General features: G+C 38.3%; 1 protein-coding gene across 1 annotated transcript in view; it reads right to left on the minus strand.

Moving 5' to 3' along the window:
• NCKAP5 (NCK associated protein 5) overlaps positions 1-27,716 on the minus strand; it is a 215,943-nt gene that overhangs the window by 28,327 nt on the left and 159,900 nt on the right. The window contains exons 12-15 of the mRNA XM_065637690.1: positions 23,869-23,947; positions 6,074-6,385; positions 3,772-3,908; positions 1,578-1,707 (exon numbers count right to left, since the gene is read on the minus strand). Of these exons, the coding sequence (XP_065493762.1) occupies positions 1,578-1,707; positions 3,772-3,908; positions 6,074-6,385; positions 23,869-23,947 (658 nt within the window). The remainder of the gene's footprint in view (positions 1-1,577; positions 1,708-3,771; positions 3,909-6,073; positions 6,386-23,868; positions 23,948-27,716) is intronic.

The following is a 27,716-nucleotide window of genomic DNA, read 5'->3' on the forward strand; positions in this document are numbered from 1 at the left end:
CAGGTTATATCACTTGTGTGCAGAAAGAAGCTAAGAACTTTGAACACAGAACGGAATAAAGTAGTGTTATTAATACAATGTCAGAACTGCATTTATAGAGCACAGAACAGAAATCCTGACCATAAGGAATGACCATAGCAGAAATACTTTCGCAATAAGGCTTTATAATTTTCTTTTCTATTTTTCTCAATCACGATTATGAATTCTAGCTCTGTTACTAGCCCAAAAGTTAGGCATATACACAAAATTAATGATTTGCTATGTAAAAAGGTGACTTCAAGTCATGCTTAGGTATCATTAAACTTTGAATCTGCTGCCATTTAATACAACTGTTTACACATGATAAAATCCTTTTTTTTACAAACTGTGATTAATTTAAAAAGTTATCTACCTCTTTAACAAAACACATCTCTTTTGTATTAGAACATGATTTGTAAAAGGCAAAATCTGTAACAATAAGTGTTTATGGGCTGAGTTAAATGACTTGCAACATTTCATACAGATTAAAAAGACAAAGTTACAGGAGTAACGTAAATAAACAGTTCAAGCTTCCTACTCTGCTCTCTCTGCGGTAGTATCACGAAAAATGGATTAGCTCTGAAATTGCCAAATGTTTCAGTCCAACCGCCAGCAGATACTAAAGAGCACAGTATGTCTGCCGACGGCATCTAGCCGCCCATGGCATTTGAACGCATCCATCACTGCAGTATCTACTGTAGGTGCTAATCTCTGCTAGGTCAAGCTCTTTGCTGTGCAGGTCAGCACAAATCCTATGAATCACTGAAGTTACTGCTTAAGCTCTCAGAGCTTCAGAGGTGCCGAGACCTTGCGCTGGCCTTTGCACTTGCCAGAATTTATCTCCTGCGGGGAAGCCATGGGCTGTGTGGGCACGGACGTGAGCCACGGTCCTCCTCTCCCCGAGGGCACACAGCTGCACTGAAAGCTGGCTTGCAGCACAGCAAGCTGGTGGTCAAGAGAAGACAGCAATTTCTTGGGTTATTAAACACACAGAAAACTATTAGCTCAGGAAATTCACTTAAGGTGTTTTTATCCACTGGAATTCAGTAAATTCCAAGTTGCCATAAATTCTTGCAACAAGGTTTGATACTTGAAAATGGCAATATATACACAGAAGACAATGAGAGAGACTTTGCTATGGCAGCACAACCAACATCACTTTCATACAGAGGTTGGAAAACTATGGCCTTGATCATTGGATTATTTCAACTGGCTAATATAATTACAAAGAAAAAAGGAGAAGCTATCTTTATAGCCACCTTTTAACTTCTGTAATAATCTAACTGAAGACTTCTTTTTACTTACACTGCAGGGATTTATGCCTAAAAACCTACAAGTTAAGCTTCTACTAGCAAAAACTGTGGAAGAGAGGAAAAAAAGATACACACACATAAAATAAAAAGCAAAAAGTAATAAGAAGCTAATGGAAAATTAGACTGAAGAAAGATCTGGGGTTAGAAAGTGAAAACTAGATGGAAAGTTCAATGAAGGACACTATCTGCTGCTGAGTCAGAGTGGAGATGAGTGATATACATTTTTATGTACAAATTTTCAATTACCTTGTTTGTTGTTCTTTGTTAACTCTATTAAAGTCTTCTCTGCAGTTCTAAAATAATTTGTTTCAAACTCTGGCTCCGGCTCAGTGTCACTGCTGCTTGCAGAATAAGTACACATTCTCAGAGCTCTGTCCTGTACAAATAAGGGTATTGCAATCATTCAGATGATGCATATATATCAAAATAATGTCGAAGATGGTATTAGGAGTGGAACGTTTTATATTCATCATGTAGTATAAATGGATAGTTCTGCTGGAAAAAATCTGCATTACCTGTTTAACTAACCGCTTCTTCTTCAGGTAAGTAATCATCAGTCTGACGTGGGGGAAATAACACATTCTTGTCCTGCCAAGTACCCTGAGACAGTCTGGCAGACACAGTCCAGATTTTACCATTTTTTCCACTGTAACATTGTTTTCAAAACTAGCAACATTGTCAGATAATTTCATTCACCAAGTTTAATTTTAAAACATCTCAACTACGTTTACTACAGCGTATTTGTAACATGGAAAATTATCACACAATAAGTGGTTTGCTGCAAGCAATTCTAGAGACAATTAGGATTGCCAGTAGACACTACTCATGCTTTCTATACCAGTAAATCCTAAATTCTTCCTAAATTCATGTCTCTCATCCTGGCATTTACATTGCAGTACTGGAGAGCCCTTAATTTGCAGCTGACTCCTATCTCATTGCTCTTCGGGAAGCAGCACTAAGCATTTTCTTCTGGGAGTAAAGAGGAATTCTGGGAGCTCTGGAAAGCTTCTGATCATGGAAGGCTCAAACCTTTCAGCAGGTCAGTACAACAAAACCCACAAAATGGGTATGGGGAAGCTAAGGCTGATACTGTTCAGCTAATGGCATCTACAGGTAAAAATATCACCTACTCTCCTAATCCCAATTGCCTATCAGTGGCTCAAAAGTGTTTATAGTTCTGTTTTTCAGAGTGTGATACTAATTTTGCCCTCTTCCCACCCACGTTGGCATTTTTAACTGATGCAGAGGGACATCCATTTGATAGGAAGCACATACTCATGGAGAGGGGACCAGACCTGAGGATACCTGCATATAGCCAGGTATGGCCAACATTACCCATAAAATTGAGAGAGCACAAATCAGCCGTAGTCCTGAAGCCAATTTAGACACATTCACATGTCAGCTACACCCACAGTGACCTTCTGACTCTTAGGCAGACTAATTAGCAGTAACACACGGATCACGTATTAAGGTGGTTTTGGGACTGCAGGTGGTCAGTCACGACCAGCTCCAGGTGAAGACCACAGCGCTGTGGTTGGAATCCTACACTACTGCACTACACAGGATTCACCTCCAGTTTGTCAGTGACATACAAGACAAGTAATTTTATCTCTCGCTTTCTGTTCTAAATACCCAGAGCATGGGCCACACAAAAATGTGGGATACTCCAGTCAGTAACTACTTGGATAAAGTAGACATGCAAAAAAGTTACACAACAAAATGCTTTTAGCCTCTTGTAACACAAGGCTTGTTAGCCAGCGGTCTGACAGTTTCCTCTCTTAATGCCCACTTTCTTGATAAGTTTTTTTCTCTCTTTGATAACCTGCTGACCCTGTACTTCTCATGGGGCTTGACAGCCTGGCATTCCTGAATATGAGTAACTTGACAAGCATCAGCAGTAGCTTTTACACAGGTATATGCATTTACCTGTTTGTTCTTTCTGCAGTTTTCATGAAAAGATTAAAGGACAGACAGATCACTGCAGGGATTAACCAAAACCACACAGAAACATGTAGGATGGGTATCTTCCCATTCACAATACTTTCACAGCACATCTGCTCAAACACTCATACTACATAACCATACGGACAAGGAAACCTGGGCCTGGGGAAAGAAAGAGATTAGAATCTCATGGAAAGCAAAAAAACAAGATCAAGTTTCCTGAAGAGAACAACAGGGTAAAAGGTCTCCATTTCCTTGTCTATAAAATGTATGTCAGGATTTTAATTAAAACATGTTTGTAAACCACCAGGACAAATACCTTTGGGTGCTGCATTATTATTATCAATAAATAATGAGATTGCAAATGAAGGGCAAGAAAGTAAATGTAGCTGTTAGATTGCTAGTTACTCTCCCCACTATATTAAAAACATTCACTGTTTCTGATTCTTTACACCACAATACCTATCTCATTTAATAGATTACACTTCTTAACTTATACCTTTGTTTTAGCGGTTTTCTTCGTTGTCCATTCTGGAAGAACTTTTCTGTTTTCCACAGTTTCTTCAGTATGCTCCAATGAGGCAGAGGTCACAGAACTCTGTTCTTGTTCACTTTGCTTTGCAAGGTTAATTATTCCTGAATTAAGAGAGACATTATTTAAATTGTAGGTTTCATTAGCATCTTCATGACAGTGTTTCAATTATAATTCAGAAAAAACTGAGGGCAAGTCATGATACTTTCATTGTGTCAAATAATATCTCACTACTTATAGGAACAACATGCCAACTTACTGGAATAATTCTAACAAGTACAGTGGCAGAATTTGATCCAAAGCCTTTTCCAGTTAACAAGAGAAGACAAAGGCATGAATTTAAATCCCTCTATTAGTGTTAAAATATAAACTCTTTCAAATAAGAAAAAACATTCATTAGCTACTTCTAGGCGTTGTAGAATCTGCTTTGCTATTTTATATTCTCAGAGAGAGAACAGTCTGTTAACATAATTAGAAGTACCTTCCTAGCAGAAAGCTAGTCTTTTTATTTGCTATATTTGCACTATGCAAAATCAGAACACCAAAGAAGATATATGGTACACAGGAAATAAAGTGATAATTGTAATTTGGATGAGCAAGTGAGGGAGAGAAGAATCAAATGAAAATATTCTAATAAAGAATGAGTTGAGCCCACCATCTGATGTATACTACTTTTTTTTAACATCTCTTCATGACAATTTAATTAAGATACAAACCTTACAAGGTTGGTGCAGTGAATATTAGCATTAAGATCAGAAGAATCTGACTGCTACTGACTTCTTATGAAGCAATTCAATGCTTGCAGTTTCTGTTCAATTTGTTATAATGACAGTGTTTAATCATGGACTCGACTCTATAGCACACTGCTGAATTGAGGTCACACATGTGGCTATTCAGGCATGTAGCGTATAATCTATAACTAAGATTTCTCTCTGAATCCTTCTTAGCTGTACCATAATTAACAGTACATTTATTTAAAAAATACTAAGTCTTAAAATATCTTTTATTTAGCTTTGATTTGAAACAAGTAGGGGAGTCTTCAATGAAGCATACAATGTGTATTTGCAGTCTATTATACCATTAGAATACTGCACAGGGAATATTGCTAAATCATCTAAGTTCTAAGATGTTTAATTAGAATTCTTCTGTTATGCATCTGATGAACATATAAAAGAGACTTCTTTCCTCCTAGGCTCAATATACACCAGCTTATTAGCAGAACACATATTCGGTGGCCTTAAACTAAGCTTAAACTTGATATTTAACCTTATATGCTAATTACATGGAATCTCTCTTACAGATACAGTGATAGAGATTTATGCAAGTTAAACACTCACAACTTTTATAGCAGCAATAAACATGCTGACAAAGTGCTAACAACCGTAACCCCAATAAATACACAACGTTGCATTTGGTCAAGATAAAACAATTCTCTTCTCCATTAAACCAATTATTTTTACTGCATTTGGTACCACATCTATCATGCTGACTATGAAAAAGCCCCTGTTATAAATGCTATATGTAATGATTTCTAATGTTATTGACATATATATTAATAACTCAAAAACCTTCAAAAAAGCATATAGATGGTGAGTGTGCATTTATAAAAAATTGCACAGAGCTCAATAGAACTGTTTAATAAAGTTGCTTTGCTGGATTGCTACTCCTTTGATTCCTTAGTCAGCTTTCTTTTTATAGTTTAAACACACACATAGTTGGTAAGTGAAAGTGAAGTACTTTATGTTCGTATATAGAAATGTTTTTGTATTCTGTAGTAAAGTAATGAGAGTCTTGTTTGAGGTCAGGGCCTTATATTCACTGGGAAAGAATTTATGCATCAAGGCCAAATGAGTCTTTAGTCCAAATCTGGTTGCAAAAGCAAGTCTTTATGAACATATCTTTCCTATGTCACGACATGACTATGCTTTGTACTTTGCTGCAAAGCTTAACCCTGAATATTACTGAACATCTGCATTCTTATTCAAGTCAAATTCCAAGGCTGGCATATGTTTTATCTTCAAGTACTGTTCCTTGAGAAAAGGGTTTAAGTATTTAGCACATTTTTCCTCCTCAGATAAGCATTATGTGTAACAAAATTTCCATATGGCTCAGGTCACAAACTTGTTAACCTTATGCATTCATAAAAAGAATATTTTCTGCTCTGCATTTAACATTTCTGTTATCAGATGTCATTATTATAGGACTTGTTCTAATCAAAACACATGTCAGGGCAGAAATAATGTGATTTTCAGTGTAATTGACATTTTACCTGAGGAAGCTGGTTTTGGAAGGCGACTTTGAAAAGGTCGTATACCTTTGGCAGTCATGGCCGGATCAGATGTTGAGTGACTAATTAAGCTTTCCACAGACTCCTGGCTCTTAGCTGTCGAAGGCACTTCTCGCTCAAGAGTTTTGGATTTTACTGAAGGAGCTGGAAGAACTTGCTCAGGCGGTGCAAAGACTCCCGTTTCCAAGGTTGATTCTTGCTTAGAAACGTGTCGCCCTGTAGATCGGTTCCCTGAGTCGGGGAGGGGGAAGGTTCCAATCCCACTGTCCAGCGTCCTCATCTGGCAGCAAGACTCTACGATACAGGAAAACCGTGTGACAGGGTGGAGCTAAAGGTGTCGCTGGTATTTAAAGACAGCGAAAAGGTCTGTGGGGAAAAAGGGCATCTTCAAGGGAAGGTTTCAAGGAAAGAAAATCCCTTCGCATTCTGTGAGTATGGTGTTACCTGTCATTTGTATGATTTTGACACAATACATCTAACTGAGTACAATGAAGTACCTTTTTGAGGTACAATTAAACTAGCTAACAGACGCCAAAATATTGCAACTGGTGTGCTTCAGAGTTACAACATGATGATGAATAAGAAGTGTGTCCTAGAAAGTGATCACAGCTGGAATTTTTAAATGATTTGGTCTGAAGGCCCAAAGAAAGTCTGCAGAGTACCAATGTGAGGGATTGAGTAGCACAATGTTATTTCTTCCTACGTAAGCCCACACACCACAAAAGCTTGGCCTCTCCATACCTCTGCTTCTTCATTGTTTGTCTTACAACAAGGTGTTAATCAAAATGTCTCATTTATTCTTACACCAAACTAAGATCTACAGAACTTCCTAGAGATACCTGTCTCTCAGAGCACCTCTAAATCTTGGATAGGATCGGCTTTGCCTTTGTTTACCTTGGCACACTCTGGTTCTGCGTATCTCATTTCGGGTAAGCGCACACTTTCCAACATGATGCCAGACAGGGAGACCGTAAGTACCTGGTCTGGAAGCCGTACGATCACACACAGCGCTCCAGCTCATCCACCCTGCTGGAAGGGGGCTCTGCTAACCACGGGACAGGGAAAGATGCAAGTGCAGATACGTGCGCGTTGCTATTGTAGCAACTCGGATATAGCAGCACCACCCTGCTCTGTCATTTTCTACCGATTCCCAAGGATTTGCCTTTTGTTTGTATAATGAGCAAACAATATCGAAGGGACTATGATGGTAAGGTCCTTCTGAGAGGGGTAAACACCAAAGAGGGAACTTCAGCAGTAATGGTTGGAAAATGAGCATAGTTTAGGTTAAACGTCTGGAAACATCCCTTGACAGTCAGATCTGCAGTCTGTGGCAGACACTCCCAAAGGAAGCAGAGAAATTTTCCTTTGCTTTTAACAATTTAAGGCTACACTGGATAAAATATAGACTGCAGTGAACAATTGTACTCAAGCAGGAGATGCAGAATATGACCCGATATATCTTTTCCATCTCTATTTTCTGTGTTCCTATTGATTTTTTTTTTTTAAGATATGACCATTTGTTATTTAAGTCTGTTGTAGTTAGCAGCCCTCTGTCAAGTCATTTTCATTATTTTTTCCTCTGCAGTGTTTCTAATACTCTCAGGAATTTGGAAGTATTTCTCCTCTATGGGATTTGCCTGGTTTTGAAATAAGAAAATTAACATTTTCTGTTAATATCTTAATCTCAGTGGGCCTTATTTGATAGTAAGAAATTACTTACAGATAAATAAAATGTCTATTTACATTTTCTGGTTCCTGTCAAAAGAGGAACAGTCTATACCTACACGGTCCTCATTCCCTTATCCTCGTCACTCAGGATCAAAGATTGCAAGTCATGATGAGCACATTAACTTCACAGGGCCTGGCTGAGCTGCAACAGCAAAACAAACTACGCACTATCTATTAAAAGGGCAACAAGTGACTCTGATTTCTCTCAGACAATTACTGCATCTTGTCTAATTATATCCATAGGTAAAAGAACATAAGGTGTGGAAGCCAGGACTAGCTGGCAACTATGTTTTCCGTCACATTTTTGAGCTATTGTGCCATAATGATTTTAGAAGTTGCTGAAGGGTAACCAGGAAATGTAAAAAAAAAAGATAATTATATTTGGTTCTGCTGCGTCAAAGGGAGGCATCCCTGCCACTGAACCCTCTTACTCTAGTTATCCTTCTCCTAAGATATTTTTTCTTTTGCTTTTGAATAGTAAAGCACCTAGATAGAAGTGGGTAAACTGTTCCTCTCAGGATATAACAGAGTGCAGAAAAGTAAGCTAAAATGCTAAGTGTCTGTCCTTCCATTTACTCTGTAGACAATAAAGCTTAAACAGTGTGTTAGCTCATGGACAGGCAATGCTTCAACTAGTGACTACCAGTGACAGAATTAGTAAATAAAGGAAAAAACAGAATAAGAAAGGACTTCCGCTAGTTTCCTCTTGACCAGAAGAAAGACATTTGTGCAACACTGGTTATGTTGGACAGGCTGAGCCCTTCAGCAGAGACACGGACTAAGTTGGGAGCGTCACAGAAAATAACATCCTGAGAACAAAAGTTTGAAGTCTCCCCTCTGCTGTCTGGATGGTTAATGCTGAACCTGACTTTGCAACATGGTTCCACAGGCACTCTGAATGACTTTGTAGTGTTGTTTCCTTTTCAAGAATTCTCTAAGAAACTATGAAGTCAGTCCCTCCTGATTATTACAGGAAAATTAAGTAGACTCAAAGCATATACCAAACAGCAAAACTAAGACTTTTGCTCAGGGTGAGCTTGAAGATGAGCACTATTGTATCTTCAAAGGTCACGTTTCTTAAAATGACAGAAGGATTTGTCTTACGCAGTGTTTCCCTGTGTATGTCTAGGAATGGACCAAACCAAGAGAAACAAATCCTGAGGGCCATACTTCCAAACAATACAGCCTCTTGCTGTTCCCAAAATAATTGGGAGAGATGGAGGAGCACACCAGAAGCGTCATATTTAATTAAAAGAAAAAATAGTTTTAATCAATTACAGTCTTTCTTCATAAAGACTTTATCCATGGTAAAGGAAATACACCATGTGGAAAACATTTTTAAAATAGTTCACTAATTTTTAATTCTGAACAACTACAAAAGGGTCTGGCTTTCAAAGTGCTCAAACCTCAGCAGCTCCCACCAGGACAGATTTCTGAAAAATCCTGTGACTCAGCTACATTGACCAATCCTCAAAAAACTAGTCCTAAATTCACAGAGTATACCACAAAATTCTTCATGGATGTTACTTTTTCACTAATAAAAGTACCTAATTTGACCCTAACGCTATGTTATAGGAATAAAAAAGTTTTAAACTTCTATGAAGCAACTGCAAAATAAAAAAAACCCAGTTACACATCTCAGTGACAGCTTTCAAACCGAACCGTTCATGGCCCATCTGACTTCATCGGTTGCACTGCCACTACAAATGACTGTTATCAGTGAGAGCTGCCCAAGACTACATAATGCAAATATGCAAAAGTTAAATAGCTGATGCTGTGACAGTACTACACAACAGATGAAAAATGATTCTGCAAAACGTCGAAGTCTGAAAAAGAGTTATAAATGAGCTTAATTGCTTTTGCTTGTGAATTTTTCCTGGCATATAAGCCAAATTCCTTGCTTGATTCTGTTTTGTTTTGCCTCTTTCCCCGCCAGGGGAGAAAGCAGCTCACTCAATAGTATTAGTTTTTACAGTGGACACAGGCAGACTCGCCATCTGCCATTTCACTGAACAATCAGACTAGAATTGAAAGTCTGAAACAATGAAATAGCCCCTTCCCTCCCTCCCATCATGTGGACTTGAGTCTGGGCAGAAAACAAAGTCCCTGGAAGTCCTGCTGTAGAGAAACATTTCTCAAAACTGAAAACAGAAATAAGGAAAGATTTAGAGAAATCCCTTGGAGATCACAAAACTCTTGACTGCATGGGTATCTTTTTATGACAGGGTGCTATTAGAGCTTTTGTGAACAATCTGAGGAAGACCTTTAGCGTTGAGAAGCTTCTCAGCCACTAAGCAAAAGGAGTTAACACTGTACGGAAAGTTTTCGGAAAGTTTGCTGAACTCCCTACTCCTCAATAATTTTCAGGTTTAATATTTGCACAGGCAAGATGATGCAGTTCAACTTCTACATCAGCTGGCCACCACAGTAATTTGTACAGCTGGACAGGCTTTTGTGTATTCTAATATCCCTGGTGTTTTACCAGAGTTTTCTGGTACCAGTAGACCACCAAGACCTCTTCAACATGGTGTCAGCACCCAAATTAGATGGAATAAAAAGCATCTTTGAAAATTGTGCACCCTTCTGAGGGTATGGACAAGAGGAGAATAGAAAAGGGACGTACAATCAGGCTGGTATCTATCAGGAATTCTAAAAATTGCATAATTACTGGGGAAAATTACAATAGCAGCTCCTTCTGTGGATTTTTTTACATCTTCCTCTCAAATATAAAAATTAAAGAGCTAGACGTAAACATAGCTCGCTGACAAGAACTGACAACCTAGAATTCATTAAAGTCCTTTAGGGCATTCTCCTGAGCATAGATGTTATAAAAATGCATCTTAAATACCAGCAACAGATCATTAAACCTAATTGTTTTTCAACTTCTTTATTTGTTCTGAAACATTTGCCGCAAACACACCACCTCTAGCCCAGAAACTACCCTTGCTACAAATCCTTGGAGACCAGGAGGGAACACCCAGGGAAGCTGACTGCTGATGTTGGTTTTGTGTTCCTTCCGAGGCATCAGAGAGAGAGTGAGAGGAGCTCTCAGTCAGACCTGGTACCACACTGTTCTACGTTGAGATATATATATATACACACACCCTTTTACTAAGGGGGTTATAATACCACCTTACTGTAAATAAACCTTTAACTGAATAACTGGAGAATGTTTCAAAATGTTTCCTCAGGTAAAGATTCGCATTCTAGTGAAGCCTTTTTATACTGTATCTTAAAGAGTTTCACAGATGCTTAATCTATTCACAAATCACATACCAGTCTTTCTTTACATAGGGACTGTTATACTTTTAACAAGTCCATATATTCACTCACGGTTATTTTGACCATCTAGTTAAAACGATATGTGGGTTTTATTATGATGCTTAAATCTTCCATAAAAATCTTTACGGAAACCACAAGATCCAAAGTTTTGCCCACAGAGCTAAAATAAGGCATCAATCAGCGATTCTATTAAGCAGGTAAATTGTCTTATGTGCATACATAATGTTACTCAAAACGGTCAGGCAATTCACTCACTTTGAATTAAACAGTAAGAGGAGATATTTCTGGATGTGGACATACAGGGAAGGACTTACAGGTCCTGAGAGGAAATAATTTTAGGCCCTACCGTGTTGCAAGTTAGGTTCTGCCTCTCCAGCAGCTCGTGCCAGGACTGACAGACGGCAGCCGCCTCTCAGCACTGCTTGAGGGGCTCGGGATTTCCAGAGCAGCTCAATAACCTCAGCCATTCTCCGTCAGGTAGAACCACCACGTTACTAATGAAACATACTGATGGATACCAGACGCAACTACTGCAAAAAGATGTTATCTATATTTCAAATGACTGACACAAACTAACAGTTTCTATTTGGAGGTGGCAAAGCTGCAGAAGTGTGTATGTCACTTAACTTTGATGGCCAATCTATCTTAACATTAAAAATAAACAGCAATAAGGAGGACGACTGTAGTTTAGGTAAAAAAGATGACAGGTAGTTTTGCTTACATCAGGCTTTCTGTGTATAATGCTAGTAGCATAGCTAGTAGTTTTCTTTCAAAGCAGCATCTCACCTCAGGAGAAAATGTGAAATTCTCCCCTGTGCTCACCACTACAGCTGGTTTGAGATCTTCCTCACATAAATTTTCAAGTTTTGGACTACAAAACTGTACATGATTGACACAAATTTCAGCTGAAACCTTTGAGTAACCACCAGAATTTTCCGCAGAAAGCAGACATTTTCAGCAAAAAAATAGCAGTCGAAAATAGCTCTGTATCAGGAACAGTTTTACTGGGAAATTTCCAGCAAGCTGTTTCCAGAAGTACAGACTCACTTAAGCCTTGAAAGAAGGTTTTGAGAGATATGTAACACTTAATGGGCTTTCTTCAAGGAATATCTAGGACACGAAAAATGAAAGGGCATAATTCCCACCAGAACAGAATACACAAACTCTAACAAATTACCTTTCTTTGCATTAGAAAGTTCAAGACTCGCTACTGAACTGACACAGGGAGCCAGAGAACATGTAGTTGTTTTCTTCTGAAACACAAAAGGAGTATAATTTTTCCAGTATTTTGAAACATGCCAAATTATTAATTAATACTTTTTATTTTTTTCAAATGTAAGTAGGTCTCTGCAATATTGCTTTATTAGTTAATAAACATCTTTAAGATACATGTGGCATTGGCAGGAAGAACCTAAACTACAGATGGCAAAACAGATCTCTTTATTTGCACATCCTTCTCTTCATCTGCAATGCTAAAGCAACCACAAAAAATTGAATGTATTTCTGCCAAATCAATGTCAATTTTAAGTAGATTATTCCTTCTGGGTTTACACTATAATTTGATCCAATTAGTTGAAGATGAATGCATTATTGTTTTCTATCTAGATCTGAATGATAACCAGTATGCAAAACTAAAAAACCCCCAAAGGTTCTGGTAGGTAAAACTAGGAAAGACACAAGTCTTCACAGCCCCAGTGCTCCCATGGGTACCATGCTCGTGGAACGGAATTATCTCTAATGTACACTAAGGAAGGGTAAATGGGAGCAGGACTGTGCAGCGCGCTTTCAAATGATGGATCTACAAGTGAACCTCACTCGTGGCTTCTTGAATCTGAGATTACAATTTATGCTTATTTACAATAACAAACACAATAAATACAGACTTTACCAACTTACTGTTCTTTCTATTGCTTCTTCCTAGCAAACCTTTTTTTTTTTTTTTGCAAAACCCACTGCCTTCAATATGTTATTTGTCCAATAGTTTTTCTTCAGAGTTTTCCACGACCACAATCCCATCTTTGAAAAGTATTTTCTTAGTCGAAACAGATAATTGCTGCCTCATTTTAATTCCAGTTCCACCTTAAAATACAATTCTACCAGTAAATCAAAAGATTAGTTTTAATTATTAGCAAGTACTAATAATCTTGTACTCCAATTTGGCAGTTATCTATGGATTTTTTAAGTGCTTCCCATTGCCCTTGAGGCATTTAGATCCCTTTCTTGCACGCTTGGAAAGAATGGTGGCAAGTTACTTGGAACAGGGTTGTTACAGAGAACAAAACTTTGAATTAGTAGGAAAAACAACTTGGATAACTCTTGGAATTTTCCACTCCACATCTCTCAGTGTCTATTAAATACACAGGTATTTAATGCAGCTTCCAGCTGGGGAAGTCTCACAACCAGTGATGTCTGGAATGATGTCTCTGTATTACGCTGTTTACTTTCTTTCTAAAAATCAACTCGCTGTTCTCAGGAGACGGGATATTAGAACTAGATACCATTTTACTCCTACTAGAAAAGAAATATTGAGACTTAGAATTCATGTGAAAAGCACCTTTAAGCTCTGTGTAAAAGCTAATTAAACGCAGTCCAGCTGCAGCCCTTCTGTCAACGAGACCAGACTAGAAATACTTTGGGGAGCCAGCCCTCTTCTTTTTTGGCTATATAGATACCCCTTTGGTTTTACCTCTGCACTTGCCAATCAGCCTTATGGAAGTCCAACTATCTTTCAGAAATCCTTATAGATGAGTAACAGATGAGAAGAAAGAGCAGCCCTCACATCTGATGCAAGATGCGAATCCAAGGTAAGCAACAACCCTGCTGCAGTGCAGAAATGTGGCTTTTCCAGGGTTTTTCACTGAGAATAGTCTCCTGTTTCCCTTAGTACCGCGAAATGTCAGGGTTGGGAGCCAACAATTGCACACTGCCTAAGGAACATCGTACTGGGATTGCTCATTCAGGGCCCGGATGAATGCCGCCCTTCGTTTGCCGTTCTAACAGAAAAGACATGTCCCATCTCTCAGAAATTGTACCTGTAAGTAGCAGAGCCCAAGAAAGGGGGGTTTCTTATTTAACCGTGCGCTAGCTAAGGGCTGCCTCAGCCATGCCTTTTCCATGTAACCACAGGCCATCTCTTTCTCTCTTTATACCTCAGTTCTTCTTAAAACACGGAGCTAATTGCACCTCCCCCTTACACAGTGATATCATGAGGATAAGGAACCCAGGAGTTTGGCAACCAGTACATAACCAACCTGCAACCACCTGAATGAATAGCGCTTGTGTAGAAATAACTTTGCTCTAGCTTTTTTGGAGGCTGTTCAGGAATTAATAGCAAGCCGCAAACTACTTTCAAGAAACAATAAGGATGTTATTTTGCTGACATTATTAGAGGTATCTGGTTTAACTGTAGTTGGGGAATAACTGCTTTAGACTGCAGTTAGAAAAGAGGTCACACTTTGCATCCCAGATACACGGGCTGTGCACGGCGCCCGCGGGAGCATTTGCTGCTGGTGTTTGGCTGTTCCATTGAGGGTTTCTGTTCACCGCCTCGTGCATTTGAAGCACTTAAGGATGGAACCACCGATTTACATGCTCTTAAGCAACTCTCCTAAAAATTGGAGTTTGGTTTCACTCACATTGAGACACTTCCTTTGATTTCTATTCCCAACAGACAGGACTAGTGATAGTGCTTTAGGCATAAATGCCGGCTCTGGTAAGCACAGACCAATATATAAGAACATAGGAAGCTCTGGGCTTTGCAAAAGCACAGGAGAAAATACTATATTTATTTTAGTAACATCACTGCTTTTTATTTATTAGTACAAAAAAAGACTGAAGTTAAAACCACATGCATATTAAATGAAGCTTTAAATAATTTACTTAAAGTTCTGCCATGCAGACAGCTTTACTTATGAATGCTACTAATAAACAATTACAAATATACATGCACACCTGAAACGGACTGATTTTATTTCTTAATTAATGAAGTGAAAACTCATTAACAGAGTGAGCACAGAGAGCTTTGAGTAACTTTTAGGTGAACTATAATCTTTCCATTTAAGTACTCAAGTTCATCTTCTCCAAATCAGCTGAATCACTGTGAAACTAACTGCATGGAAGCAGAAGCTGGTAAGAAACCGTCATGATTTAAAGCCAGAAGAATGAACAGAGATTTTTTTCAGGAATTCTATTTTTTGGAAAAAAACAAAAAAAAAGAACGCAATGTTACATGGTGTTTCAAAAACATGTTAAAGATAGGAAGAAGGGAAATGATTCACCATAAATGTATTTGTTGGTTTCTTTTTTCCTCAGAGCGGATTGTCCAAACACTGAGAAATTCTCAAGTTCACCTAGTATTAACAACAATGCACTAATTGTACAGGTATTATTTCACTATTATAGTGATTTTTCTTTCTGAGAGCTTGTTTTTCTGTGACATACTATAATGGCTAATAGCTTAATCAAATGTCAACAATTCAGGTCTTTGACTGAAGACATGAATCAAAGCTCCTCAAACTCAATTAAAAATGGCAAAGACAGTAACAAAACTAGGAATAGGCATCCTATCTTCAGAGTGAGAATTTGGTAAGGCATATGCCCATAGAGCTCAAATATACTCGATAATTCAGGTGAAAATGTATTTTTCCTAAAAATTCTACTAGATGTACTTGCAGAAGAGGAGCACGAAGTCCATGTGAGCACAGTTGAAACAAATGTTTAAAATAACTCAACACATACTCATTCAAAACGCTTTTCAGTTTGCTTCGTTGTACTTCAGGTATACAAATTCGAGTTAATAGGAAATGCATGACTGAAGCTCCACACACACATCTACAGATGGTCCTCGCCAGAAGCAAAAAATCATGTGAAGTAGAAAAGGTTCAAATAGAAGGACTCGTACTGTTACAGAGAATACTGGCACATACTATCCTGTCCTAAGTATGATAATCAGACACAGTCCTGATTTGAGTGATAAGAACAAATATAGACTGGGCCAGACTCTAAAGCAGTGTAAATCAACACAGCAGCATTTACTTCAGAGTTGAAGAACCCAGCCATCCTGTTTAATTGACATTTTAAGCCTGAATGAGACCAGCAGATTCTTAGTGTCTTCAATAATGATTAGACTGTATCCTATATATAATGTATAAAAAGCCAGATTTCTTCTCATTCCAGTGATAAAATTTGGTATTTCTGGGTGAATAAATGCAATGACAAAGAAGGAAATTAACAGCAAATCATTGTGGCTAATAAGGAAGTGTTGATCTAAAATATTAATTCTCTCCACAGAAGGAAGACAAGCTAGACGGCAGGCTGCAGCAGTGCTGCAGAAGAATTGGCAATTGGACAAGTGCTCTGTGTGCTATCTTTTAAAGTACAAAGAAATTATTTGTCTCTGCCAGACTGTGAAGAAGGTAAGCTGACATGAATTAGAAGATACTAATGGATGTTAGTTTCTTATTATTCACATTGGCAAGGTTCTCTATCTTCTTCACAGAACGTAAGTAACAACTAGAAAAATACACAGAAAAGTTTCGCTCTATGATCATCAGCTCTGTTAGACCATCATTTCAAAATGAATCTCTGCACAAAAGTCAAGAACACAGTACAGCAGACACTATTCATCCTATTTCTAGTGGCCCAAACCCACACTCTGCTGTTCCTCCCACAGCTCTCACCATTCTGCAGAGTAGCCTGTTCACCTTCTCATCTCTACGAAAAATACACACTAATAAAATTGCACTGAGAAGATGCAGACTAACTCAGTAGGAGAGGATATGTAATCAGCTTTATGCATCACTGTGAGCTGCTTCTGATGAGCAAGTCCTGGGATGGTAAATGCAGAATGCTGCTCACACCACCCTGGAAGGCCACCTGACAGCATGACCGCACCAAATCTTCAGTAACATGAGTATTGCAGCATAAGAACACAGGACTGCTAAATGTTGTGTAAAGTCTCCGACAGAAATGGCACATTGGTCATGAACAGATTTGGAATGATATCCTTGAAGAAATTCAAAACTCAGCTGATCAAGTCCCTGAGCAAGAGAACTTCCAATCTATGTGCTCCTAAGGGTGTGTTTCTACACACAAGACCATCAGTTCTTGCAATGGCTTCCAGTTATTAAACAAGATTTCCCCTCAGTGATGCCTCATTTTAGCTACTCTGGTTCAGAAAAGAAAGTAAAGGACAGACACAAGTCATTTCAGTGGTGCTGAAGGATCAGAAAATGAAGATTTTGAAGTACTAAAGGGGAATAGTGCTTGATAATTGCATTAAAATGTAAATGCTTTGGGGATGTTAGATGGAGGCATGAGATGGCATAAACTATGAGGAACTGACAGAGGCATTTAAGCAAGTGATAATACAAATGTAACTGCTTTTTACCCAGCTGAGCTCAATTCTGTTTATGCATTTTCACATGTCTCCTGTCTGAAGTGTCCCAAAGATACAGTAGATAAGGACATTGTGAGGCTATCTCCCATATCTTCCAGGCCCTTTATGGCATCTGGTTTTGAGGCTTTTGTTTTGTTTTGGTTTTGGTTGAACAAGTTTGGATCCTGACACTGCTAGAGGCAAGCAGCTTATTTTAGTATTTATTAATTAATCTTTGTTTTAGCAACTGGGACCCTAGTCCTTTGGATTAACATCCAAGCTGGTTAGATGCAGCAAGTGAGCATGTTGTTAAGTTGCCTGATCCTCTGCAGTCCCATTTCCAAGCTCCAGCCCAGGAAGCACAATTACTAAAGCAACACAGTCGGCACATACAGGTTAAACATCCACCTCTCAGCTTCCACATGCACACAGGGCTTTAGAAAGCAGCTTTGTTACTGATGCACAAATACATGCATGCATATTTGTGCCAGTGTTCTTATATACAGGATTCATGACAAATCCAATAGTTTATCACAACTTGTATCAAAACAAAACATTTTTGAGCATGCGGATTGGAAATAGGAACAGACCCAGGTTGGAAACGTATTTGGTGATGACTGGTTTCATCTGATGGCTTTTACAGACAGCAACCTCACAGGTAGGGACTTCTAGGTATTCCACAGCTTTTCTGGGTGGTGATGGGGAAGATAAAACAAACGTTTTTCCTTTATCTGATCATGTGTAAATGAATGATTCAACTGCTATCTCAGTGATAAGATGATTGCTAAATGGTTCTTCTCAACTTCTATCAATGGCCTGATGAAAGGAATTAACACTGACAGTGATAAGTTGTTTTCTCAGGCATTGAGACTTCATGACAAGAGAGGGTTTTTTTTTGTGGTCAAAAGACATTTTATCAGTTGAATATTGTTCTTCATTAAATGTATGAGAGGCGTCCAAGGATTTGCTTGACATTTAAGCAACTTCTGGATTATCCTTTTGCCTCTCCAGAGTGATGTAGATCACCTCTCTTTGCTGAATGCACAGACTGTAATGCAGATCAATTTGTTCACTATCTTTTCTCTGTCACTTATTCTGTTACATTTATCTCAGTAATTCATTACAGAATGTAAATGTGTTTGCTCAAATATGTCAGGCTTAATGGACATGTTTTAGGATGATGCATGTCAAACTTAATGTATTTACCACATTAATCAGGCTTGTTTCCTTTGCATCTATTTCCATTCCCTGAGAATGAGAAAACATGAATTCAATGGCTGTTTACTTAGTACTCCTGTGAAAACACCCGAAGTTTTACCCATAATGGTGGGTAAAACCAAGTCTTTTGTCTGGCAAAGGGGGGTGTGCAGTATTTTTATTTCTCTTACTGGAAGCTTGGTGCAAACTTAGTAAATAAATACATGAACTGCTACTATTTTCATCAAGCTTTGGAACAGGCCATTGGATAACTTATATAATTAAGCATTATGAGTATGTACCTTAAATGGCACATTCAGAAATAAAATTTGAAACATACTTTTCCAGTTCTGGTGTTCATCAGATCTAGATTTCAGAAAGAAACCACGAGAAAAAGGGTAGATGGCACTGGAGCAAGGATCTCTTGATTAGAAATGGCATGAGTATGGAAACAAAAGGGCAGGCTCCACATCATGGTCTAGATTTGTGGGGAGTCAGATAGTAGAGCAATACTGGGGCATGACACAAGCAGAAAAGAGTGACCACCACTTTCAAATAATGCAGGTGAACAAACAGGAGGGGAAAGGTGAGAAAATAATACCTTGGCAGTAAATGGGTGTATTTGTTGGAAAACTGTGCAGAAGAACCAGAAAGAAAAGAGCAGTCAGAGACAAATTTACCTGGGGTATTAGAAAGAATACAGGTCCTTCTCCTCAGAGGAATGTCTGCTTACGAAGTATGGGTTTTTATTATCGTATATATAGTTACATAGTATGGCTACTGGATGCTGAATAAAAGTATCAGAATATATAGATAAGGCTATCATCTTCAGTATTTTGATACCTCAATACAAATTATAATGCTGACATTTCATCTTAAGTCAAATTCACATACATCTACACCATGTTATATGTCCTATGTTTGCTATCAGTATATCTGTAAAATTGCTATCAAGTTGCTAGCAACTTTTTGTAAAACTTCCTGCAAAGGACATCCCTGGTTTCTACTGAAAATGTAGTTTCGATCACTTTTCTTTCCTGCATGTAAAGCTTAAAGAGGTGGCCTTTAAAACACAACACAACACGTAAAATACCAACACTACTTCCTTTCTGGAACATTAGGCATCTAAGGGATTCAATCAAATGTTCTCTAGAGAAGACAGATCTCCAAAAGTTGCTTAAAAAACATATCTTTCTTTTTCTGACCAGAATGCCTTTAATTTAAACTGCAAAACCCTTCTGCAAAGTTTTTCTTGGAAAGTAGAAAAAATGACAATAAAGCCTGCTATAAGGCAGATGATTATCAAGAACTTTAATGGAATTGAGCGCTGGGCTACAGCAGAGCTACAAAAGAATCCCTTGACCTCAGTGTATGTTTTTGTTCCAGCACAAAGCAGCAAAGTCTACAATGCACTTTTAATGTTGCTTTGATAGTGTGCAAACCCAACCCTCTATCTAGCCAGAGACTTTTCAAAACCCTTTTAAGGGTCTGCAGGCGTTTTCTCTGTACTATAGAGATGCCAGTATCCCATTTAATGTTGGATGTATCAATTTTGAGCAACTGACCTCTAAGGAAAAGTTGACAAAAATTAGACCCAAGTCTTTTTTACAAGTTTCAAAAATACTGACTACATTTATCTTCATAATCTTTGCCTGGCTCTGAATTTCACCTGAAATACTCCAAACAAACAAGATGAGTCAATGCCACAGTTAGATAATTTCTTTACAAGACTCGTGAATCTTTCTACTGTGGATTCTAACATCAGCCTGCCTCAGGGAATTAACTCGCCATACAAATCCAGCAGGCATCATCTTGTGCTTCCAGTGGAGCAGATAATATTACCAACAACATTCAAACATATTTTGGATTGCTACTACCAATTCTTGCGTTATCAAGTATTCGCTCTCTAGAGTACCCACAATGCTCAAACAAAACGCAAGTCTGCTCAGATTTTTTTCTTTTTTAAAAATTTTTACCAGTGATGTCATTCTGAGGACAAAACCCACTTGCAGTGATGTCATGGAATTACAGAATCATTTTGGTTGGAAGAGACCCTCAGGATCATCGAGTCCAACCATAACCTAACTCTGGCACTGAACCGTGTTCCTAAGAACCTCGTCTAAACACCTTTTCAACCCCTCCAGGGATGGTGACTCCACCACTGCCCTGGGCAGCCTGTTCCAATGCCTGACAACCCCTTCCGTTAAGATTTTTTTCCTAATATCCAATCTAAACCTTCCCGGTGCAACTTGAGGCCATTTTCTCTTGTCCTACCACTTGCTACCTGGGAGAAGAGACCAACCCCCTCCATGCTCCAACCTCCTCTCAGGTAGTTGCAGACAGTGATAAGGTCTCACCTCAGCCTTCTTTTCTCCAGGCTGAACAGCCCCAGTTCCCTCAGCTGCTCCTCATCACACTTGTGCTCAGCCCCTCACCAGCTTCGCCACCCGTGTCCCTGCTGTGAAAACTCAACAGGCTTTCTGCAGTGCTGATACAAACCTCTGCTGAGGCACAAAGAGGAAAGACTGAGTGTGCCATTTTCTCAGATATCAACACTTTGGTGATTTACCAAACCACATGTTTGAAAGCTGAATAATAATGATTTTTCTGGATCCAGTTTTCTTTTCTCTTTGTCACCCCAAATGGGTGACAAACGGTATATGCTTTTTGCTAATAATATAACTCAAGCTTCACACAAAACACAATCTCAGCATATATTCACCAGCCTAAACAGGCTGATGAGAAGTCTCTGAGAAGTCTTCAGATCTACTCTTGAATTTATACTCAGGTTTCAAAGAAATAGGATTTTATTTTTTTTGTCACAGATATTTCTATGTGTAAATATGTTTATTCACCATAGTAGATATCCAGTGCTCATTCTGTCCTTAGCAATTGCTAAATGAATCAAACAAGTGCTTCTGGACTAAAGGACTGAAGTTCAGGGTGTACATCAAAGCATGGAGAGTTCATCTAAAGGAATTATTTTATTGAAGTGGGAAGACTTTGTCTTCATTACAGATATATATAGTCCTAAAAAGAAAACAAGGCATGAACCTTTTAATTTGTGTAGGGACCTGTACAGCCAAAAATATTTTTGCTCCTTCACGGTGCCCGTATTTTAGCCTTAACAGCTGAATATTATAAGAAACGAAACTGTGTTCCCAAGACACAGGTTTACTAGAAGGGAAATTTTATATTACTGTGTATTCTTGTATACTTTCAATTTAGCAAATCCAAAGAGTCAGCAAAATACTTAAATTTGTTCAGCTCAACAACTGACAATAAATTAAAAACATAGCAACTGGCATTTTACACATTTTTTGTTTAACACACCCAGGATCATCTCATTATTAGAAAGTGATGAGCCAGCATTGTCTTACACAATACCAACCTTGAAGATGGTTCAGTTATACGTATCTTGTTTATTAGCTAACAGGGCAGAACGGATGTCAATTTAGGTATTTTACAGTGACTACTACAGCAACATGTTTTTCCTATTATTTCTTTACCGTAGTAAAGAACATCTTCCCTGCTTAATCGCAGAATCACAGAATGTCAGGGATTGGAAGGGACCTCGAAAGCTCATCCAGTCCAATCCGCCATTGGAGCAGGAACACCCAGGTGAGGTTACACAGGAAGGTGTCCAGGTGGGTTGGAATGTCTGCAGAGAAGGAGACTCCACAACCTCCCTGGGCAGCCTGGGCCAGTGTCTGTCACCCTCACTGAGAAGAAGTTTCTTCTCAAATTTAAGTGGAACCTCTTGTGTTCCAGCTTGAACCCATTACCCCTTGTCCTACCATTGGTTGTCACCGAGAAGAGCCTGGCTCCATCCTTGTGACACTCACCCTTTATATATTTATAAACATTAATGAGGTCACCCCTCAGTCTCCTCTTCCCCAAACTAAAGAGACCCAGCTCCCTCAGCCTTTCCTCATAAGTGAGATAATCACAGTCTTTTTATATCTTCTCTACATTCAGCTCTATTTTGTTAACAGTTAAGTTCAAAACCAATAGAACAAACTCATTAAAGTACATCTACAAAACCACACTGAACTTCGTTTTCTTAAAACAACTCTTTATGATGATGAAGAATGCTGTAAGAAATTAATCTACAGCCCACTGAAATTGTCCAGATTTCATAGATGTTCCTGTTCTGGAAGAAGCCCCAACACTGTGAAACTCTTCCAGGGAAACAACAGCCCAAAAGCCTCCACCAGGACCTGCCCTCTTTGATCAGACTAAGGCCCTGGCTCACTGTGGTGTGCTCGATGGCAGCGAGGCACAGCGGATATAGAGCCATCCTTCCTCTGCTATTCCCTTCTGCTTCTGAGAATCAGAAGCTTGGCAGTTGATAACAAAGCAAGCTGCATTTGTCTCTCTCACATCTCAGGTAATTCTCCATACCAACAAGTTCTTTATAATCTTCCTTGTGTATGGTTATGACTAAAGATCACAAGCTGATGTGGGAAATGTTCTAAATTAATATTTCTTAAAGTTGCACAGAGTTTCAGTCTTGAAGAAAATCAGCATCTTTCTATGAAAACCTTTGTATCAGAAAAATGGCAGAACCTTTGTCAAGGAATTTGGCAAAAGAATCTGAGTGAGACCCAGGATAGCTTGCTATCCACAAAGAACAATGTGGACATATAGCAGCAAAAATACCAACGTAAGATAAAACATAGCCTGACGAGAGTGGAATAAAGCACAGTGAGACGCTGCTTTAGGAATATTCAGGAAGTGCACTCAGAGCCATGCTGCTCACTCCCCAGGCTCACGCTTGCCTTGCTCAAATAAGTCATTACCGATACATTCTGCATTAGGACTCACTGTGCTAATGTTGACAAATTTGCTTAGACTTCTATTATTTTTACGGTGCCAATACTAACTATTGCACATAATGTCTCGCATCATCAAAGAGTTTCCTGACACTAACCACTAGACCCTTAGAGCAAACTTCTTGAGTTATTCTACATGGTTTGACAAGGCAGAGCAGGGATAGATGGCAACCCGTGTTGTGCCTTTAAGAGAGGGCATTGTCTGGGGAAAGGACGACACTTTTCTAATTGGTCCAGGAACAGAGCTAAATGAATGCCAAAGCTGACATTAGCTGGGCAAATAAATAACGAGAATTAAACACGTTTTTTCCCAAGAACTGAGACAGCAATAAAATCCAGTGTAAAATATAATTTTGTACCTATCACATGACTCTGACATGTAGTCCTTGTCATGGTGTCCTCCTCTTCTTCTTGCGGGTTTTCTGTGACTACTTTAGCCTGTACATAGTACAACAACAACAAAAGTGAAGAACATCTATGACTCTATGCATGTTGCTTCATGACAACTATAAAATATCTTTTCAGAAATAAACCAGAGTAAAGTTACAGGGCAGCTAAGAGTGGAAGTTTATAGCTTTTCTCATTCCACAAACAATATCTAACAACTTTAATTTCATTCAAACTCACAATATGCAGCAGTCAAAAATACCCTTGGAAATGCAATATCTCAAAAGGAAAAGTCTTTTTCTGCATTAAAAAAATGAAGAATTATGCTCAGGTCTTTTGACCTCTTGTTTGTTTCTCTCGAGAAATACCATGTTTCAGATTCTATGCTAAAAAAAAAAAAAGTTTAAAAGCATTTTTTTAGCTAAACAGAGAGAAAAACTTGATTTAAGAGTGCAGTGTACACTAAGAGCCTCTATGTGTTGTTCAAGTGTGTGTTATTCAAATCTCCTAGATACTCTGTTTTTCAGATGAAGGCATATTTTTGCTCCGTTCTTCTGCACTCCTATTTCCAAAGTGTATATATAATATGAGTATCTTCCTATCAGACAGTGAAAACCCCCTCCATTACATGCCATCAGAGGCCATAATTCAGATCCAGGGACATATTTTCCTGCCATGCTACACAAATCAAACAGGAATGAAGATACTTTCAGGGTGATGAGAGGAGGAAAGCCAGCACTGCAGAAAAAAATTACTTTTGATATCTCAGAGATCTTAAATTATTTGTTAATCACTCTCTGCTGCTTTAAACCACTTACAGCACATTCACAATAACATTAAGTATGTTCTGTAATCTAAACCAGTAAAATTTATCATCATTTGCCTGCCGTATCTTTGATCATAGTACATAATCTGCCTGTCTGGCTTACACAAGTAGCACTATTGGCCTTTTGTGAGTAGCCTCAGTAAGACATGAAAGACTCTCTCTCTGTATTTATAAAAGCGCATTTATAATCTCTTAATCCCAGAGATTTGATTACATTTTTTTTCTTCTGAAAAGATGCTCTTCAGGCTATGGAAAATGAAGAAGAGAGTGTGATCATTTGGCATCGAATTACGGGTAGAACGATTTCTCACATTTGCAGACTGCATGGCGCTCTGTGGCTCACTGCTGATGTGACATTTCACAATATTAGGATAGATCTCTGGGTATTCCCCAAACACACAGACTGCAGACAGACAGTGCTATACAAAACTCTCGGTGTCTTGATTTCGGTGCCACACTTCCACCTCACAAAGTAAAGCCCGTGGCTTTTCTAAATTACACTGGGCTGTAATAAAATCACAAAGATGAAATGAAGCAGTGCAGCACAAAAAATGATTGTATCTCACCTTAAGCTCCAGCCAAGGACATGAAAAAGTATTGGAAAATGTGGAATATCCTTGGTGTGGGCTAAAGGATTATGTATTTCTGTTGGCTGGCCTTTAGAGCAAAGTGCTTTTTTGATGAACACTAACGGGAAGCGTATCCCTCTGAAGGTGAACGCACAAGGCCGCCATCGGTGGAACATTGCTTTTTCCATAAATTCAGCGGCAGTCAAGCAATAACGTTCTTTGCAAGAACAGAAATCAGAGGTAATTGGTGCATATGTTATGGCATAACAGCGCCCCAAGTCTTTAACTGGCACATCATAAGAGAAGACATCTAATAATCAAAAATTAAATAGGCTTTAAAGGAAAAACTTGCTAGAAAATAAATGCTAAAAAATGCTATGGCTAGGATTTTAAAAAGCAGTATACATATTATATGCAGCTTTGAAATACTGCAGTTTCCGCACCGAACCCATATGACCGAATGCACTTTGCATTGTTCAAAAAAGAAAAGACACCTTCCTAGTTTAGAGCTTTTCAAAAGATTCATGCTGTTTTCTCCAAAAGCATTCATTCTGTCTTTTTACAAGCAAAACAAAATGCACAACAGGCCATTCTACTGCATGCGACTGTTTTCAGTCACAGATATCTCCCAGTCCTTTGCAATCTGCTTCAAAGTAAGCAGACACAAAAGAATAACTGGAAGTGATAGTAATAAGATGCACGAAGTTTGAATTTAAAGACTTTCCATTGGTTTTCTTGTAGAAGTTTGTAGGACAAGATGAAATATCGCATACTGTGGAATCTTGAGGTATATCTTTCGTAAGTTAGCATTAAGAACTGTAAACATGTTTTTGTCTCATTATTCTAGATGTCCTCTGTCTTTTGGCACTAGATATTGCTTTCAGGAATTAAATGCCACAAATAACACAATATGAAACTCAAAAAGATGTAGCACATAATGTGACTTAATCTTCAAAAACAATACCAAAAATATTTTCATTCCCAGCAAACAAAAGAGTACATGGTATAGGATAGGTAATGCTTTTTCCCCAGGACTGACATGTCCGTTAAAACTAAATAGTATAATGAGTATTTCTCCATTATTTATGTATATTAAGGACAATCTTTTTAGTTCCCTGATAAAACTAAGAGTGTTTCTTGAAGGTATACTTGAAGTCCTAAATGACTATTATTTCTGCATTTAGAAAGACTTCACAAAATGACAGACAAAAAGCACAGGAAATTATTGCAGCATTAGAAAATAATACGTTAGGAAGAAATTGTAGAAGCAATGTGTAGAGTTTTTTGTACTTCTGTAGAGTGAAGATATACCCTGAGCTGTCAGGACCATATTAAATGGGGCATAGTTAAACCGAGTGGCTCTGATAAGGGGCTCTGCTTTGCTATCAAAGTTCTAGATCAGTTGGATTGAATTTCCTGCATATTGCACATTTCCAGACTTCCATTCTCTCTCTTTCCTTTCAGTGACACTACAAGGACAGCCTTAGATATGCTTATAATTTGTGGTTTTATAATGCAGGAGACATCTACATTTTCAAAGAAGAGATGATACTACAGGAGTCAGAATAAAAAAGTTTTCCAATACATTCATTTTGCATATGTTCCCCATAAGTTTTAAAAAATGACCTTGCAGATGTTCTTCGGTAAGACAACTGCATTAAAGTAAAAAACACATTTGCCTGAAGCTGAAACCACGTATGGGATACTTTAACTGTACGCATCCTAAATGTCAGTACTAAGCTCAGAGTTTTTCCAGTTCCCATTATGAAGCTTTTTGAAATTTGTCTTACCCTTGAAAATAATCCCAAAGAATTTGTATTTCAAATGCTCTCAGATGAAATCATTGCATGTGCTGTACTTCAATAACTCAGTTTTATCAAAAGTAATAGCCTCAGCTTTATGTTCAGCATTTTATTCAGCACAAGTTTTAAGACTATTTTGTGAAAATTGTGATTACTGTTAATAATCATCATAATAATATGGTCAGGACAGCTGTTAGGAATGAGAAAAGAATGCTCATCGAGTTAAATCATCTCTGCTCTCCTGGTGCCTCGACTTCAAAACATCATGGGAAAGGCCCTTTCCAGGCAAGAAATTGCTCACTAAATTCTGAGGTTAATTATTAGAAGCTTCACAAGGAAGGGCACCCACTCAGTCTGACTTTAGGCTACAATCCTGGACTCTGTGTGGGCTTCTCGCTGCAGAAACATTAGCCACTCACATAACCTTTCAAGAACCAGAACCTAGCAGCTAGCAGAAAATAAAATTTTTTCTTCTAAGTTGTGACATTCCTAATTTCTGGGTAAATTAAAGTATCAGCTACAGTTAGTACCTTATTGAAGTGTAAAACTAACTACAGGGCATTAACAGGGATTTTCCATGGTACAATGAAAGACATGGCTCAAATGTATATTTTTTCCTTTTG

The sequence above is a fragment of the Caloenas nicobarica genome, chromosome 6 (genome assembly GCF_036013445.1).
Source record: "Caloenas nicobarica isolate bCalNic1 chromosome 6, bCalNic1.hap1, whole genome shotgun sequence".
In the NCBI taxonomy this organism is placed as follows: domain Eukaryota; kingdom Metazoa; phylum Chordata; class Aves; order Columbiformes; family Columbidae; genus Caloenas; species Caloenas nicobarica.